Source organism: Prionailurus bengalensis, chromosome F2 (assembly GCF_016509475.1).
Source record: "Prionailurus bengalensis isolate Pbe53 chromosome F2, Fcat_Pben_1.1_paternal_pri, whole genome shotgun sequence".
Lineage (NCBI taxonomy): Eukaryota > Metazoa > Chordata > Mammalia > Carnivora > Felidae > Prionailurus > Prionailurus bengalensis.
Genome location: NC_057353.1, coordinates 82,224,409 through 82,243,259, shown reverse-complemented (window position 1 = coordinate 82,243,259; position 18,851 = coordinate 82,224,409). Strand labels below are relative to the sequence as shown.

The 18,851-nt window shown below is 50.2% G+C and overlaps 1 protein-coding gene across 1 annotated transcript; it reads left to right on the top strand.

Moving 5' to 3' along the window:
• Window positions 1-3,772: 3,772 nt before the first annotated feature.
• Window positions 3,773-5,368, top strand: LOC122495880 (lymphocyte antigen 6H-like). Its single transcript, XM_043601942.1, has 4 exons — window positions 3,773-3,895; window positions 4,047-4,103; window positions 4,324-4,443; window positions 4,740-5,368. The coding sequence occupies exons 2-4, from the start codon at window positions 4,052-4,054 to the stop codon at window positions 4,994-4,996; spliced, it is 429 nt and encodes a 142-aa protein (XP_043457877.1). The 5' UTR covers window positions 3,773-3,895; window positions 4,047-4,051; the 3' UTR covers window positions 4,997-5,368.
• The last annotated feature ends 13,483 nt before the right edge of the window (window positions 5,369-18,851 follow it).

Here is an 18,851-nt window from a genome sequence, read left to right as displayed (position 1 = left end):
CCTTGCCCCCATCCTCTCTTTGGCCTGAACTGCCCCCATTTAGCAAAGAATCCTGCTAAGTGGGCTTATTTATGTATTAAAAAAATTTTTTTTGATGTTTACTTATTTTTGAGAGAGAGAGAGAGACAGAGCACCAGTGGGGGAGGAACAGAGAGAGAGGGAGACACAGAATCCGAAGCAGGCTCCAGGCTCTGAGCCGTCAGCACAGAGCCCGACGCGGGGCTCCAACTCACGAACCACGAGATTATGAGCTGAGCCGAAGTCGGACGCTCAGTGGACTGAGCCCTGCGGGTGCCCCGCTAAGGGAGTTTGGTGAGGCTCTTGCCGCACTCGACTGTGGATGAGATCCCTTATCTCCACCCATGACCGTGACTCACCGTAAGCCCTTCTGCGGCAGGAGCCAGAGGCTCCTGGCCTGGACTCCTCTCCGAGATGCCCCAGGCCCTCCCCTCTCTCTCCGCTCAGGGAGCTGGGCTCACTCCCTCCCGCCTCCGGCAGTCATACCAGCTCCTACTGCCGCACGTTGAGCGTCTCGAATAAAATCTTGCTACCACTGGAGAACGTGTCAGCGTGATTCTTCTTCAAGAGCCCGGCGCCGTCCCTCCGAAGGATCAGATGCATCATCAGATGCCCCCTGCCCGCCCCAGGTGCACATCTTTGAAGCCTTGTGTCCGCCCCCTGGGCCGGTGCTCTGGGTGCCAGTTGAGAAGCGTGGCGGGGACAGCTGTTTGCGTGCGTGGTCTTCCGTGAACATTCATCTCTGGCTGTTGGTTTGCCAACCGGCCCAGGCACACAGAGGGCAGGGAGAGTGGAAGAAAGAAGCAGGCCGGGTTGGTAGGTAGCAGGTTTATAAGCAGAGGGAACTTACACACCAGGCTTGTCTTGGGAGCCACAAGACCCCTAGATCTCGGGCGGGGCCCGGCTGCCGCAACTTCCAAGTTTATGTAAAGGCCATAACTGGTCCAGACCGTCTCAATGCCAGGTTCCTCTGTCAAGGCCGCGTCCTTGGAACAGCAGCTGCTGTGGGAGTGGCTGGCAGAGCGCCCGTTCCAAGGACAGGGCCAGCCCTCACGTCCTCTCGATGACCTCCTCCAATGCTGGCATTCGACGTGTGTCCAAATGTCTTCTTCTTATGAGGCATCAGTCACATCGGATTAGGGCTCACCCGTAGGACCTCATGTACCCTTAATGACTTAATGACTTCTTGAAGGGCCCCGTCTCCAGACAGTCACACGATGAGGTGCAGCAGTCCCCTTGTCTGAGGTCTCACTTTGCCCAGTCTCCACCACCTGCGGTCTCCGTCACCCGTGTGGCCCACGGGCGGATGGTCCTCCCCCTCGCCTCGCTCCCTCGGGCCACGTGGCCACTCCATCATCTCACCCGCTCACGAGAAGAAGGGCCGGGGCAGGCAGGATGCTTTAGAGCGCAGGTTCTCGCGACTTCCACGACGGTATACTTCTCGTCGCTGCCTTTTCTTCTCACTTAGGGGCCCAATCTCTTCCTGTGCCCGGTTGTAAATCAAACTTTCTCATAGGTATGTACACACAGGAAGAAACGTCATGCATACAAGGGTTAGTACTATCCGTGTTGAGGCATCCCTGGGGGTCTTGGAGCTGGCCCCTGTGGACAAGGGGCTCCTGTACTGAAGGCTAAGGTATCGAGTGGAGCGAGCTGGGTGGGAGGGACACCACCACAGGGCCTGTCACAGCCCCCCCCCCCCCCCCCGCCCGGCCCCAGTTCAGAACACGGGAGCTTGACCCTGGAGTCTAACTTGATGGAAGTTCAGTCCCTTGCTTTTCAGGATGCTCTTTCTTGGCAGAGGCCCTGCTGGAACTTTCCTTTATTGAATGCCCCTCCCCGCCCCCGGTTTCTGCACACTTCTACCCTTGCCACGACGGGGCTAGCTGTCCACTTCCTCCCTGTTGGCAAGTTTTTTCTAAGATAACTGGAACTTCGGAGACCTCCTGAAGAAACGGAAGATCTCCCCGAATTAGTTTCCGCAGGACCCGTCTGTCCCCGCGCCTCCTTTCACCACCACCAGCTTCGCCGCCAGCGTCCGAGAGTCCTGCTTCGCGTCCTCCGGCCTCCTCTCCGCCTCCCTTCCGCTCCACACTCAGCCTCTACGGTCGCTCCAACTTGAGGCCACCTGCCACCCCCAGGGGCCCTCAGGGACTCAGGGACCCCGACAACAACCACTGAGGCTGAGAGGCTAATCGGAAACAGCTTTATCCGCCCGGAGGAGCTTTGGAGACACCGGAGGGCTGCTTGGCGACCCCTCAGCACCTCGACCAAAGTGTAGTCCGCAGCCCCCGTGAGAGACCACACATCGGGGCAGGAGAGAATCTCAAGGGGTGTTCCACAATCACCGATGGGTGACCTCACACGGGCTCCTCTGCAGAAACGCGGTTCAGAGAAAACTAGAAAGTGGGGCGAAGGTAAGAACCAACTCTTACATAAACCAGGGAGTTTTCTGTTATTCTGTTTATGCCTCACCCGCTAACATTTTGGAATAAAGCTATACCGCATCTATCTGTGTCTTCCGGGATGTTTCTGTGTCCACTGTGCCGTGTATATATGATCTTCTCCTGCCTCTGGATACGACTATCGAAATAATTTGTAAACTCTTGTAGAGAGGATTGCTCTAATTTGCTTAGAGGTCAGTGAGTGCTCACACAGACAAAATATCCCTAAAACTCTTATGAATTTTAGAAACCAACCAAATGCTGTTCGAGTGTATGTGACTTGGGTAAATCTTGGGTAAATAAGATCGGATATCGTTGGTTCAGGAAACACAGCTAGGTCTCCTGAGTTCGCGTCACTAAGTAGAACAGAGGCATACTTTTTTTTTTTTTTTTTTTCCAACGTTTATTTATTTTGGGGACAGAGACGGAGCATGAACGGGGGAGGGGCAGAGAGAGAGGGAGACACAGAATCGGAAACAGGCTCCAGGCTCCGAGCCATCAGCCCAGAGCCTGACGCGGGGCTCGAACTCACAGACCGCGAGATCGTGACCTGGCTGAAGTCGGACGCTTAACCGACTGCGCCACCCAGGCGCCCCCAGAAGCATACGTTTTGATTTTATTCTGAGTTTGCCAGTCAAATAAGCTAATGTTACGTCTACTGGATGTTTAAGATCACGTGAATTTAGGGGTGCCTGGGTGGCTCGGTTGGCTGCGCGTCCAACTTCGGCTCGGGTCAGGATCTCGGGGTTCGTGAGTTCGAGCCCCACATCGGGCTTACTGCCGTCAGCCTGTCAGCACAGAGCCTGCTTCAGACCCTCTGTCCCCGCTCTCTCTGGCCCTCCCCTGCTCTTCCCAAGATAAATTAATAAATATTTTTTAAAAGATTATATAAATGATAAGTTCGACCGAAGAATCAATGTACAAGGTGAAGAGGCCATAAAAATGAGCTGCTCGACACCCATCACTACATGGAAGTCAGGTGCAGCAGGAAAACGAAAAACAATGTATTGAAACGTTCAACATTTTTTCTTTTTGCTTTTGTGATTTTGGGGGGTACTTTTTTGGGGACGATGCATGCAGGACAGGACAGGCTTGTGGGATGGGGGGGTGGGGAGGACTGGGGGAGGAAGGGAGACAGACGACCTCTGAAGGTGGAGCCAGAAACGGGGCAGGGGGGAGGGAGGGGCGCCCAGCTTCCTTCTGGAATTTCCCCAAAGTCACTGCTTGTCAGCTAGGTGACACCCCCTCTTGGTCTGGGACTCAGGGTCCTGCCTGGGGTCTGACAGCTAGAACTCCCGGAAGAGGTGGAGACAGGAGAGCCCGGCCCCGGCTTCCTCTGGGTGGGGCACCAACAGATTGGAGAACAAGTTCTTTGGCCACCAGGGAAGAGGCTCCAGATGCCCGCTCGCCCGAAGGGAGCCTGACGTTAGTAGGTGAGTGAAGCGGGAAGGAGCCCCGTCTGTATCCCCGTCTGAATCCCTGTGGAGGCCCAGGAGGGGTCATCCAGGGAGGGCCAGGGTCTGGGGAGGTAGGAGCCTGAGCCTGGGGTGCCCCCAGGGTCCCACCCACACGTGCTGTTTCCAGGAGCCATGAGAGGCCTCCAGCTGGTTTTGCTGGTTTTCCTGCTGTGCTGGGAGCGTGGTGAGCATCAGGGCACCGGCGGGGTCTGCACCGGGAGGTGGGGGGTGGCGGGGGGGACCGTGGGTGGCAACCCCCACCCCCACCCCGCCGCCACCGCGAGAGGCTGTGTGGTTTTGTGTATGTGAGGGGTCTGTGCTCCAGGACACGGTCCCGGCCCCCCACAATGGTTCTGGCCTCAGGGGCTCTAAGCCCAGCCTTCCTGCCCTCCCCACCGGCCTAGTCCTCAGCCTGCAGTGTTACAGCTGTTTGGAACTGGAGGCCAAGAGCCAGTGCCAGCCCATCCAATGTCCCATGTCCGGCGTCTGCTTCAACAGTGACATGACTGCGACCTTGGGCACTGGTGAGTCTGCAGCACCCAGAGGATGCAGGCGGGCGGTTCAGGGAGCTCTGCCCTGAGGCCTCCCATTCTCTCAGATGGGCGCAGGTATGGCAGGGGACCTGCTCCAGCCTCCCTCAGTGTCCCCATCTGCCAGCTGAGGGGTGGCCTCCCCCAGGGCCTTCCGGGGGAGCGTGTGGGGGCCTGGCGGGACCGGAGGGGACTCCGGCGGCAGAGGAGGGCCTCGTGCTCCCAGGGGATGAGTGACCCGGGCCACCTGAGGGGGCTCGCCTGCCACGTTCCTCCCTCCTTGCCCCCAGGAAAGAAGGTAAAGTCCCAGCACAAGGGCTGCGCCCCCTCCTGCGAGGTGGCCACGAAGATTATGACGCAGCTCTCACAGATGACCAACCCTGAGAGCCTGAGCCAGGGGGTCTTGACTAAGTTCGAAGTGCAGGAGGTGACGTGCTGTGAAAAGGACCTCTGTAACAGGGTGGCCCGGACGGCGCGCAGCTCCTGGGCCCTGGCGGGAGGGCTCCTGCTCAGCCTAGGACCCGCCTTCCTCCGGGCCCTGCCGTGAGCACCCTGCAGGCCGGCCGGCGTGCCGGAGCTTCCTGCAGCCTGCGCGTTAAGCAAGCTCGCGGCCTCGCACACGCACGCGTACATATGCACCCACACACACATATTTGCACTCTGCACGCTCGCCCACACACAGGCTTTCCTGCCTGCCCACCTGGCCAGCCCCGGCGTCAGGCGCCCAGGGCCCTGCCGCACCAACAAGTCTGTCCCGTTTTGCAAACACCATCGATTGACCACCGACCCAAGATGCAGAGGCCGCTAAGCCCCGGCTGGACGGGGGGCCCCCAGGAAAGCGGAGCCCACAGCGCAGCCCGGGGCCCGCTAATGGTGTGCCAGCCAAGACCGAAAGAGAATAAACGCTTTCCACACCCCAGCGTTCTTTGCTTGCTTCGCCCCGCAGGGGCAGGGTGGGTGGCTCCTGTGGCCTGCCTGGGAGGGACACTCGACTTCTGCTTGGTTTTGCCTCAGCCAGGCAAGCGCCCGTGGCCCAGGGGCTATGACCTGGGGTCAGCCCTGCACTGCTGGGTGGTGGCTTCCTCTCCTCCCCATGAAGCGTCCAGTGCATCCTCCCTGACCCCCCCCCCCCCAGCCCCGCGGGGGGCCTACCCGGGACTTCCCAGGGAGGCATCTTCCCAGGGCCTCTGGTGGCCGCTGTGCCGGGGGAATCCTCAGCAGAGGCAGGGGGTGGTGGTGGAAGACGGGGCCTGGGCTGGCTCCTTCCCTCCTTCACACTTTCTCAACCCACACACCCTGACCCTACATGCCCCACCCACAGTGAGATGGGGGAGGGCTCCGGAGCCAGGGCGCCTACGTGGGGCACAGGGGTGCTTGTGGGCAGAGGAGTTGGGAGAACCACGGATGGTGGGCCAGTCTCCAGACTGCTGACCTTGCCACGCTGTCCCCTGGGTGACCTTGGGCCCACATCTCTGGCCTGCCCCTGTGACTCCTCTCTGGCGACCGCCCCCCCCCCCCCCCCGCCCCGGGGCGCACTGGGTCCCATCCCCTTGCAGCAGCCACAGCCAGAGCCGCTAGTCTGTGCCTCCCGGCCAGTTAATTTCCTTGGGCTTTTTAATCGGTCCATCTTGATAACTAGTACTGATTATTGGAAGTATTTTAGTATGTGTCTTTTTTTACTGCTGTATCATGATTACAAGCAAACTTTTTCACCATTAATATTCTTAAATGTATTAGTGGGTTACTTCAAAATATTTTCTGTTACTATATGAAGAGATTTTCCTATGGGTTTTCTTAAAATTGTTAAGTTCTCCATTTGCAATCTGAGTTTTCATCCATCTGAAGTGTTTTCTCCAGGAAACCCCGGGTCCCATCTGGACCAGGGCTGGGGAGGGCTCAGTCTGCTTTTAAAACGTTTCAGCCTTTCATTCTGAAATCAGTTCACACAAAGAAGTTTCAAAAATAGTACACAGTTCCTATCTTCCCTATTTGCTTCCCTATCAGCTTCCCCGCACACTAACTTCTTACATAACCTGGGTCAAAAACAGGAAATCAGCACTGACTCTCACAGAGCTGCACACAGACCCTGTTCCAAGGTCCCCGCTGCACACCAGACGTTCCTGGGGGCCAGAGCCCAGTCCTGGAACAGGCACTACACCCCCGACCCGGTCCCCAGCCTCCTCACCTGGGGTCTCCAGGCACCACAAGGGGTGAGGTCCCAGGTCTGACTCCATCGCCCCCAGCCCACCCTGAACGTGTTCCTATCTGAGGGAGGCCGCTGGGCACGGGCTCGAATAGCAGTGGCCTGGCGAAAGCTGGCCGACTTGAGTCAGAGTGGCTCTTTCCGTCTGTCCCGGATTCAGTTCTATCCCGCCTGGACCCTCCGCACAGTTAGGAACAAGTGTCCCCTGTCCCGCACCCCGCTCTCCTTTCCATGAATGGGTGAATGGCCTCACTTGCCTCCACGGCCCAGCTGCCGGTCACACTTGGCAGGAAGGCCTCCTGGCCTGCCAGGTGTCGGGGGGCAGCGTACACGTGTATGTGTGGCGCGTGCATGGGTGCGATGCTGCACATGAGCGGTGTATGGTTCTGGTGTGCGTGCGTATTGTATGCCTGTGTGTTGTGTGTGTCGTGTGCAGGGTGTGGGTGGGGGTCACGTGCGTGTTATGCATGCTACGTGCGTGTTTGGGGAGGGCATGTTACACCAGTAGAACTCTTGGGTGGGCCTTGGGCGAGAACAAGGCCACGGCCTCCCTCCAGTACCCTCTTCCTCAGAACTATACTCCCACCCTCTAGGGCCTGGCCCAGCCTGAGCAGCAGAGGGATGGTGAGGAGCCCCAAGACATCTGGGATCCTTTAGCGCGGAAGGCAGCAGGCCAAGAAGCTGGGCACCCAGTGTGGTGAGGGGCCGCCCCCAGCCTACCCAGAGCCAGAGGATCCCGGCTCCTGGCCTCCCCCACCTCCCCGACCATTCCCTGAAGGGGGAGGAGGCTTCCTATCGAGGAGATAAAATCTCCGCCAGAAAGGGAATGCCAATGCAGAAACAATGCAGGAGTCAGCCCTCAAGGTCACAGAGAGCCTGGCCACAGCCTACCCTTCCTGAGAGAGCTGCCCGGCATTTCCAGGGGTGGAGGCAGAGGCCAGGAGAGGGAGGCGCAGGGAGCCTCAGGCAGTCTGTGGCAAAGACAAAGAGGCAGAGATGCTGCCCTGGTCCGTTCGGGTGGTTCACATGTAAGGTCTGTGCCTCATAAAGGCAAAAGAAACATGGATAAAATTAAACTTCCTTATAGCCTGCAGCCCAGTGACAAACACTTGAGACCAGAATATAAGGACATTCCTTTAGGGACCCCCTACTGTCTTAATGTTACCGCCTTACTAGAGAGAGAAGCAACCTTAGCTTGACAATAGCCAGGCCTCCAGGATCCTGTGAGTTTTCCTCAACATAAGAAAATCCTCTTGGAAACTTCCTTTGTCTCTACCTGCTCCCCCCACCCCCCAACTTAACAGTGTATAACCAGTCACTCCTCACTATCTCTGCAGCTCTTTCTGCCCACGGCAGCTCTTTCTGTCCCTGTGCTATAATAAAACCACCTTTCATGTTCAAAACGTCTCAAGAATTCTTTCTTGACCTCTCGCCCATGGGTTCAAACATAAACCACATCATTTGGCGCTCAACGTGGGGCCTGAGTCTTCTCATCTGGACTCCAAGCCTCAGTGCAAACTTGGTGAGTACTTCCTCTCTTCTCTGTTTACTTTCATTTCAGGGGCTTTTCCAGAAGTATGGTCTCATTGGAACACTTTCATGTCTATTGCTCAGGTTGTAATCCTCTAGTCCGTGACTACTCTACGGGCAGGAGAAAGCATGCTTTTGGCTGGAAGCTAGTACCATGGCTGGAATGGTGATAAGACCCAGAAACTTGATGCCCTTTCTTTATTCCTGTCCTTATACAAAGCTGTCTTGGGCACTGGACAGCCACCTAAGTCACCAGGACGGCTGCCAATCTCAAGACCCTCGTGTGAGGTTTCCTCCTCGTTGGTCAAATGTGATCCACTCCACTTCTGTGGTCCAGTCTCTTCTGGCTGGAGACCTCCACTGGGAGCTGGCCGAAACCGGTGCCAGATTGAATTAAAACCCAACTGGGGACCATTTCCTAGGAAGTTGGCTGTAAAGACTCCATGTGTTAGACCGTCACTTAGACCATGATGGATTTCTATCTTTACTGTTTTCTGTCATTGTTCCCTACTAATTACAGAATTGGGTAATGTCTCCTTGTAAAACTTTTCTAGTGTTTTCCATGGGTTGAAAACAGCAGGTTCTTCAAGGCACTGTATCTCGTCCATACCCCAGCGGCCATTTGTAGCCTAGGATGCAACGGGGAAGTAGGGGGATGCCAGCATCCCTCCTCTGGGGCAGGGTGGTGATCATAGCGATTTTGGTCATAGGACCCCTGGTTCGCTTTCACACCAGGAACCTCTGACCTATCCTTCATGGGACACCACCTGGTCTCTATTTTTCTAGGAGCATAGGATCTTCTGCTTCAGGCCCCAAGGACTCTCCCTTGGGATGCCTTTTACCCCCTGGAAACAATTTGGATTGCAAGATTTAAGGGAAAAAACCTAATTTTTCTGTAATCAGAATGCATGGCTTCAGTATTCCTTAGGAGATGAAAGGAAATGGCCCGTTAATGGGACATTCAGCTTCAGTATGATCGATCAGTTAGATCTCTTCTGCAGGAAACAGGGCAAATGGACAGAGGTACCCTTGGTCCAGGCCTTCATAGCTTTAGATGAGGACCCTGACCTAAAGGCCTCTTGCAGAATGTGTTTGGCTACTAGCCAGGCTAGAAAGCTCTCTCTTGATATATTGGATGATAACTGTCTAAACTGGCCTCTTCCAAATAAACCCAAGTTGCTGGAGGAAACACAGGCCATCCCTGATGAAGGGGACACTGACTCTCTCTTACTGTTCCTCCTTCTTATTAGACCCAGGAAACTCTTGTATGTGGGGGCTTCTCCCTCATTCATTTCCCAACTTAATGGCTATGGTAACTGGGGACAACTGTCTCTGGTTCGTCTACCTCAGGACAAAGACTTTAAGGAATATTCCCAAGCAGCTGCTGAACCTCCCTTTGTTTCAGGGAAGTTCCTGGTCTTCTCTGGCCTGACGTGGACTGCTAAATTCCACTTGTTGGTGGAAAGAAAACCTGTCTTTTCATTTCTCCAAGCTGATGAGCTTTAGGACCAGGAGTCCTCCTTCTCTGCCCTCTGGGGTTTTATCTGGCTCCAGCCTTGTTGGTGGCACCTCACCTCTTCTGCCTCCCCACCTTCCCGTTTCCTCATCACTTGGGTGTGGCGTGCACAACTGGCTCCTATACCATCCTGCATGCCTCAGGCATCATTGGCTTCTTCCTCTCCCTTCGCTGTCAAGGAACAAAGAGCACCCCCTTGGATTTACACTTCCCACTTCATATTTCCCTACCGATGTCCCAGGTAAAAATTAGCAATGGGAAACAAATTGACTTTTAAGTGGACGCAGGTGGAACAAAATTCAGTATTTAAACTAATTTAAGTTTGTTGGTTTAATTAAAATAGACATGACTTTAGAGTTATCAGTAATGTGGAAAATGTTGGGGTGTTTGGTTTTGGAACTGGCAGCCAAGAAAGAACTCTTGAGACGTCTTTGGTGCAAAAAGGTGGTTTTATTAAAGCACGGGAACAGGCCGCAAAGGGCAGAAAGAGCTGTCCCGGGACTGTGAGGAGTGACTGATTATATACTTGGGAGTTGGGGGAGGTAAAGGCAAGGGGAAGTGTCCAAAGCAACTTTCATATGCTAAAGAAGACCCCCAGGATCCTGGAGTCCTGGATAGTGTCAAGCTAAGGTTGTTTTCCCTCTAGCGAAGCATTAACATCAAGACAGTTGGGAGTTCCTGGAGGAAAATCGTACTCTGCCTGCCTCAAATATTTGCCAAAGGGCTGCAGGTTATAAGGAAATCTAATTTTATCTACATGTCTTTCTGCCTTTGTTCCCCACATCAGTCAGCATTAAATACAAAACTTTTATTCTACCAAGGCTTGTTGAAGGTCAAATGAACTCATGTTATCTTTGTTGCAATTTGTTCCCCAAAAGGTGACTTCAAATGAAGGTCAATTTTGTCTCAAAGCTTTCAAAGTCTTTGGGAACCTGAAACTTTGAAGTTTTGATTGGATGATAAATTGGAATGAATTCATTGGACACCTCTAAGTTTTTTCCAAATGAGATAAAATACTAAAGCATCAATCACTGAACACAGGTTTGTGCTTTTGGCTTCCAATTGCAGAGGTACTTGGGTCTATTGGTAAAGATGCTTTGTGCTTTATTGAAAGATTTTACTATGGAAAAAATGTGTTTTGAAAATTGTGGCGTGTATTTATAAATTTCAGATTTATTAAAAAAAATTATTTTGACAGTTCACAATTGGTTACTACTTCATTTTCACTGAGACTAAGTTTCCTAAGAGTTAAAATTCTGCTAACTGTAGTTAAGACTGTTGGAGATAGGGAAACAACTCTGAATGAAAAAGTGATACAAGGTTTATGGAGGGAAATCTTTGGAAAGAAATTTTATATATCATCAGGACTGAGGTTGAAATCGAGGGATTTTAAAAGTACATTGGTGGGGCACCTGGGTGGCTCAGTTGGTTGAGCATCTGACTTTGGCTCAGGTCATGATCTCATGGTTCGTGAGTTCAAGCCCCACATTGGGCTTGTTGCTGTCAGTAAACTTAAAAAAAATAATAAATTTGGTATGAATTTCCAGAACTAAAAAGTTGCATTGAAGCTGAACAAGAATCAGCAACATGGAACTAAATGAACTGAGGAAGAAGATTATGGTTTTGTGACTCTTTTCGAAATATTTCTGGTTCTCTGATGTTTGCTCTTCCAGATAAAGAAAACTTTCTCTTAAGTTATCCATGATACACAGAAATAGGATAAAATATTCTTCTGTGAACAAATTGAAATGTTTGACTTTTTTCTGTACCTGAGCCCTCTGAAACTGAAAAAGTGTCAGTGAGTATTCTTTCTTTGGCAATTACATTTATTTGCATTAAGTTCAATAAGAACCTCTTCTTGTAACCGGAAACCATTGGAAACACTGGTTGTCCTACCAAGTCTTTGACTGAAGTGTCGTATTTGAGAGCAACATGCATAGACTCAGATATGACCAGACAGCTTTACGGAACTAAGGTTGACTTTATGAAACATGGAGCCATAAAGCCCCTTGGAAATGTTGGCCTGATACCTTGCTTCCAGAGTTCCCAGCAGCCTTACCAGGTGAGTAAAGAATGTCCCTTCCTGGCAGGTGCAAGAACCTCAAGATGTTTGGGGACCTCATGAAGAGGAATTTCCCCAAATCTACAGGTATTTCAGGCATGTCTGATGGCAAATATTTGGCTTGGCTTCTGAATTGAGAGACTACTAAAAGTTCTATCTAGATTTCTCATAAAAAGTTCCAGCAAAGCATATTTTAAAAGATCTATGTGGTCAATCGTGATTCTTGCTGAGTGTATGCAAATAATTAAGCCAAGTCTGTTAAAACTGGACTTGTTTTACAAACAAATTAGTCTTGATTTGGTTATCTCTGTTTCAAAATGAAGGTGATTATAGAGAGAAAGTGTGTTCCAATAACCCATCTTCGTAGATATTAGATTTTAAGTGCTCAAAACTCAAGACACTGTGTTTGTAATTTGCTCCAACTATGAACTTGTATTTTTCTTTTGTTTCCATAAAGGTGCCTCTTATCCATTACCCGATTGCTTACAAAACAAAACCGAGTATATCATGGCTAATACCACCTGCCACACAATTAAGGCCTTAAATGACTCTCAAAATGGCATTAGATATTTTAACAAGGTGGAACATGTACTTGCTAGCACAAAAACAGAACGCTGTGTATACATTCCTGATATCACAAAAACATGACAGGATTGCTAAAAGATATAAATACTCAAATCTGCACTTTAAATGATCTCTCTCTTTCCTTCAGTGATTGGCTAAAACCCTGTACTGGAGGAAGGTTTTTGTCAACTATCAAAGGCCTTTTTTATCGAGCTTCTTTTTCTCATAAAAATATTATGATATTGAAATAATAATATTTTGTTGTCTTTTCTAGCATCTCTCTGCCTAGGGTCAAGACTCCTTCCCTGCCATAACTTCCAGCCGACAGATGATCCTTTCTACTCAAGGGAGGTTCACATATGTTGTCCACCTTGGAATGGCTGCCTCTGCCTTTGGTAACTCTTAGAGATAGAGATAGGACACCTATTTTCCAACTGACCAGTGTTGACCCATAGGTAGGGACATCTCTACACCCCTATTGAATAGGAAGAAGCTACAGAAGATGAGACTGTAATAGGTCAACTTATAAGATATCAGAAAGCTTATTGTATATAAGTTTGGCTTAAACTCACCTTTCATGAATAGTCGCGATAAAAGGCTTATGTAGTTCCCTATTAGGCTGATCGGAAATTACTAACCGCCCTATCTCACTTCTGTGACCTTGCCAGCTTGCTAAATAGATAACTTAGGATGGAAAACGCTTCCCCTCCCCCTCTACCAAGATCTGGCCTAGGCAAGACCAACATGTAAAACGTCACGTACTCACCTACGGCATCTCAGGTGTCCAACTATGATTGGTCATTTTAAGCCCTCTTAGGACAAAGACTTTTAAATTGATAGGTTCCCTGGAACAAAAACAGACACATAGACCAATGGAATAGAATAGAAACCCCAGAACTAGACCCACAAACGTATGGCCAACTCATCTTTGACAAAGCAGGAAAGAACATCCAATGGAAAAAAGACAGCCTCTTTAACAAATGGTGCTGGGAGAACTGGACAGCAACATGCAGAAGGTTGAAACTAGACCACTTTCTCACACCATTCACAAAAATAAACTCAAAATGGATAAAGGACCTAAATGTGAGACAGGAAACCATCAAAACCTTAGAGGAGAAAGCAGGAAAAGACCTCTCTGACCTCAGCCGTAGCAATCTCTTACTCGACACATCCCCAAAGGCAAGGGAATTAAAAGCAAAAGTGAATTACTGGGACCTTATGAAGATAAAAAGCTTCTGCACAGCAAAGGAAACAACCAACAAAACTAAAAGGCAGCCAACGGAATGGGAAAAGATATTCGCAAATGACATATTGGACAAAGGGCTAGTATCCAAAATCTATAAAGAGCTCACCAAACTCCACACCCGAAAAACAAATAACCCAGTGAAGAAATGGGCAGAAAACATGAATAGACACTTCTCTAAAGAAGACATCCGGATGGCCAACAGGCACATGAAAAGATGTTCAGCGTCGCTCCTTATCAGGGAAATACAAATCAAAACCACACTCAGGTATCACCTCACGCCAGTCAGAGTGGCCAAAATGAACAAATCAGGAGACTATAGATGCTGGAGAGGATGTGGAGAAACGGGAACCCTCTTGCACTGTTGGTGGGAATGCAAATTGGTGCAGCCGCTCTGGAAAGCAGTGTGGAGGTTCCTCAGAAAATTAAAAATAGACCTACCCTATGACCCAGCAATAGTACTGCTAGGAATTTATCCAAGGGATACAGGAGTACTGATGCATAGGGCCACTTGTACCCCAATGTTCATAGCAGCACTCTCAACAATAGCCAAATTATGGAAAGAGCCTAAATGTCCATCAACTGATGAATGGATAAAGAAATTGTGGTTTATATACACAATGGAATATTATGTGGCAATGAGAAAAAATGAAATATGGCCTTTTGTAGCAACGTGGATGGAACTGGAGAGTGTGATGCTAAGTGAAATAAGCCATACAGAGAAAGACAGATACCATATGGTTTCACTCTTATGTGGATCCTGAGAAACTTAACGGGAACCCATGGGGGAGGGGAAGGAAAAAAAAAAAAAAAGAGGTTAGAATGGGAGAGAGCCAAAGCATAAGAGACTGTTAAAAACTGAGAACAAACTGAGGGTTGATGGGGGGTGGGAGGGAGGAGAGGGTGGGTGATGGGTATTGAGGAGGGCACCTTTTGGGATGAGCACTGGGTGTTGTATGGAAACCAATTTGTCAATAAATTTCATAAAAAAAAATTAAAAAAAAATTAATTGATAGGCTCCCGCCAAAACTAACGTCTGTGTGTCACAATATAATTGGCTACCATGAAATGCTGTAAATTGTAATTGGTTAACCAAATAATGACGTATTCTGACTTGCTAAAATCCATATAAGCTCATGGCTGCCTTTGTTCGGGGCCATTCTCTGCACTTTTCTCCTTAAGATCAGGAGATCAGGTTTGGCCCGGCCGTGAATAAAATCTTGCCTCGCTTCTATTCGGCGTCTGGTGGTTTTTTCGACAGCACCCTGTTTCAGAGACCTTCCACCCTCAGGAATCTTAAAGATTTGAGGGTCAAAATTGTTCAGGGGAGGAATGATGTGGGGAACAAAGGCAAAAGAAATGTAGATAAAATTAACCTGCTTTAGAACCTGCAGCCCACTGACAGATACTTGAGGGGGGCAGAGGAAGACATTCCTCCAGGGACTCCCCAACTGTCTTACTGTTCATGCTCCCCTAGAGGAAAAAACAAGCTCAGCCTGATGAAAGCCAGGCCTCCAGGATCCTGTGTCTTCTTTAAAACCCTTTCAGAAACGTCCTTTGTCTCTACCCCCCTCCCCCCCTTAAAAGTATATAACCAATCGCTCCTCACAATCCCTGCAGCTCTTTCTGTCCTGGGCTCCTGTCCTTGTGCTATAATAAAACCCCCTTTTTTTTTGCACCAATAAGCGTCTCGAGAATTTTTTCTTGACCGTTAGCTCTGGACTCCACATCAAATCACACCAGGTAGGGGCTGGGGGGACTGGTGAAGCCCCCCACCCTTCCTCCCCACCGACAGCCAGACAGCACTCAGTGAGCCAAGGTCAGTGGTCAGGTGGGGAAAGGAAGGGGACCGGGGGTGGAAGGGACCAGCTTGTCCCAGAAAGGGGCCTCCAGGCTCAGCCAGGACGAGGGGGCTCCGGAGCAGAAACTAGGTGTGCAAATGATGAGGGAGCATGAGGCAAGCTGCCACCTAGCAACCCTCCCCCCAGGTGGGGTCCGTGTGACATTCCTTGTGCACCTCCAGCTGCCCAAGAACAAAGGAAAGGAAAAAACCAATGGTTAACTGATAGAGATCACAGTCCTGCGGGACCTAAGTCTCCAGTAAGTTACAAGAAGAAGTCAGTCTTGTCAATAGCCTCATCTCCAGCAACCTAGAGACTCAGTTTCCTGAAGCCCCAACACCACCCTCTCCTTCATAGTGACATGGGGAACACAGGCAAGAAGGAAATGTAAATAACATAAAATTTCTATAAAAAAATTTTTTTAATGTTTATTTTTGAGAGAGAGACAGAGCTCGAGTGGGGGAGGGACACAGAGAGACAAAGACAAACAGAATCAGCAGCAGGCTCCAGGCTCTGAGCTGTCAGCACAGAGCCCGACGCGGGGCTTGGACCCACCAACCGGGGAGATTCTGACCTGAGTTGATGCTTAACCAACGGAGCCACCCAGGTGCCCCTACATTAAATTTCTTTATAACCCGCAGCCCACTGACAAATAAATACTTGAGGCGAATACAGAGTGTAATGTCCTCCAGGAACTCCCTGCTGTCGTAATGCTAACGCTTTACTGGAGGGAAAACAACCTTAACTTGACAATAGCCAGGCCTCCAGTATCTTGGGAGTCCTCTTTAGCGACATTTTCCACATCACCAGGAGCTGAAGTCAGTGCCTTACTGGTGTTAGTGGGGTTTTGGAGTGATGGTGGGGGTCCGGAGCTGACGGCCAAGAAAGAATGCTCGAGACGTCTTTGTTGCAAAAAGGTGGTTTTATTAAACTGCGGGGACCTGGGGGCAGAAAGCTGCAGTGAGGCTGTGAGGAGAGACAGGTTACATACTATGGGGTTGGGGGAGGTGGAAGGACTCTCCTGTGCTATAGAGGAGGCGGAAGGTACTGGAGGCCTAGCTATGGGTAAGCTAAGGTTGTTCTTAGCATTAAGACATAGGGAGTTCCTGGAGAAATGTTTCACTCAGCTGGCCCTAAGAATCTGTCAAAGGGCTGCAGATTTTAAGGAGAGTTAGTTCTATCTGCCATTTCCTTCTGCCTTTGTTTCCCACATCATATAGTTTTCTGGAGATGAGGCTATTGATAAGACTGCCTTCTTGGAATTTACTAAGACATTTGTAAACTGATGGAGACTCAGGTCCTCCAGGACTGTGATCTCTATCGGTTACCCATTGGTTTTTTTCCCTTCCTTTGTTCTTGGGCAGCCGGGAGTGTCACAAGGACAGCACCTGGGGAGGGGTGTTTGCAGGGTGTCAGCCTGCCTTATGCCCCGTCATCAGTGGGGCCATGATGACCTTTGTGAACACTCACTCATGCCCGACAGCAAAACAGCCGTGTTGGGAAACGTAATTAAAACTAAAATCTCGTGCCAAGGGGCAGCTGGCCTGCAGTCAGAGAAGCCTGCAACCCTTGATCGTGGGGGTTGTGAGTTGGAGCCCCACATTGGGTATACAGATTACTTAAATAAAATGTAATAAGGCAAAATAAAAGAAAACCTGCCAACCCAGAAAACAGTGCCATGTGAATTATGATGAGGGAGTGTAGGATTAGCTGAGGGAAAAATACAGGCTGCCCCCCCCCACCCCCTGGTGGGATCTGTGGGATATTCCTCAGACATTCTTGGCCGCCCAAGAACAAAGGAAAGGGGCTTAAGTGCTTGCCATCGCGATGTGGGAAACTACATATAAAATAAAAACTAAGTTCCCTTACTGAGTACGGCCCATTGACAAGTCCTTGGAACAGGCAGAGTGGCCTCCCTCTAGGAGCTCAGCTGCCTCCATGATGACACTTTGCTGGGGCAAAAGGGAACCTTGGCTTCACATTGTCCCAACCTCGAGGACCCTGTAAGTCAACTTCCTTTATCTCTACTGCCCCAGGATATATGCTGGCAATCATACTCCAGGTTTATGGCCCCTGATATACATCTGAAATGTCTCATGATTGAGGTTTTATGAAGCGGTAATAAATGGCATTGTCCTAGCCCCTCAAGGTCCTGGAAACCTTTCTTCCAAAATACCTTAGAGACTTACTCTATCCCTGACTCCCTCCCCACCTGAGGGTATATAATGAGTCACCTGTCACAACCCCAGGGCAGCTCTTCCTGTCCACGGGTCCTGTCCCCATGCTTTCATAAAACCACCTTTTTTTGCACAAAATATGTCCTCAAGAATTCTTGATGACACAGAATTCTTTCTGGGTCATCAGCTCCAGACCACCCCATCCCCCCCCTTAAAACTTCATCATATGCGCCCAACGTGGGGCAATGAGTCTTTTCATTTGGACTTTGACCTTTGGTGCAAACTCGTGGAGTATACTTGCTTTTTCCCTCCTTTACACCCATTGCAGCAGCTTTCTGGGGAGTATGGTCTTTCTGGAACACTTTCATGTTGATTGCTCAGGCTGCAACCCTTTAGCCCATGGTTATTCTACAGGGAGGAGAAAGCCTGCCTTTGGGCTGGAAGTTAGTACTCTGGCCAGAATGGTAATAAGACCCAGAAACTTGATGCCCTCTCTTTATTCTTGCCTTTATTTATTTAGTGCTTTTATTCGCTTAGATCATGATGGATTTCTGCCTTTACTGCTTTTGGTCAATGTCCCCTACTAACTACCACTTAAATTACAAAATTGGGTAATTCCCCCTTGTAAAACTTTTCTAGTGTTTTCCATGGGTTAAAAACAGCAGATCTTCAAGAAACTAAAGCATGGCTCCCACGGCATGCTCTTCAAAGACTAGGTAATCGGGGCATGTTCTTTGAGGCACTGCCTTTTAGGGCACGGGCTTCAGGGTACAATATTTTGGTCCATACGCCAGGCACCAATCCGTAGTCTAGAATGCAATGGGGAAGCGGGGGGACCCTAGCATCCCTTCAGGGACCCTCAGTCAGCTGGTCGGTGGTCATAGTGGCTTTGTTCGAGGGACGCCTTGGGTCACTTTGACACCAGGAAATTCTGACATATCCTGTCCATGGGATGCCACCCAAGAGTCGGGGGGTGGGCGGTTTCAGGGGTAATGGACCTTCTTTCTCCTTTCTTTCTACTTTTCTCTCTAGGAGGAGCATGGGAGCTTCTCCTCAGTCCCCAAGGACTCTCCCTTGGGATGCCTTTTTAACCCACTGGGAACAATTTGGATTGCAAAATTTAGGAAAGGACTGATTCCCTGTAACCCTGCATGGCCTTAGTAGGATCTAGCAGTTAGATCTCTCTTTCAGCACACAGGGCAAATGGACAGAGGTATGAGGATCTGGACCTGAGGGCCTCTTGCAGAATGTGCCTAAGGACCAACC

Excerpts from the sequence above, each read along its gene's own strand:
- LOC122495880 (XM_043601942.1), top strand. The coding sequence starts at position 4,052 with ATGAGAGGCCTCCAGCTGGTTTTGCTGGTTTTCCTGCTGTGCTGGGAG. Across the intron at positions 4,104-4,323 it reads CCTGCTGTGCTGGGAGCGTG|TCCTCAGCCTGCAGTGTTAC; the intron begins GTGAGCATCAGG and ends CCACCGGCCTAG. Across the intron at positions 4,444-4,739 it reads GACTGCGACCTTGGGCACTG|GAAAGAAGGTAAAGTCCCAG; the intron begins GTGAGTCTGCAG and ends CCTTGCCCCCAG.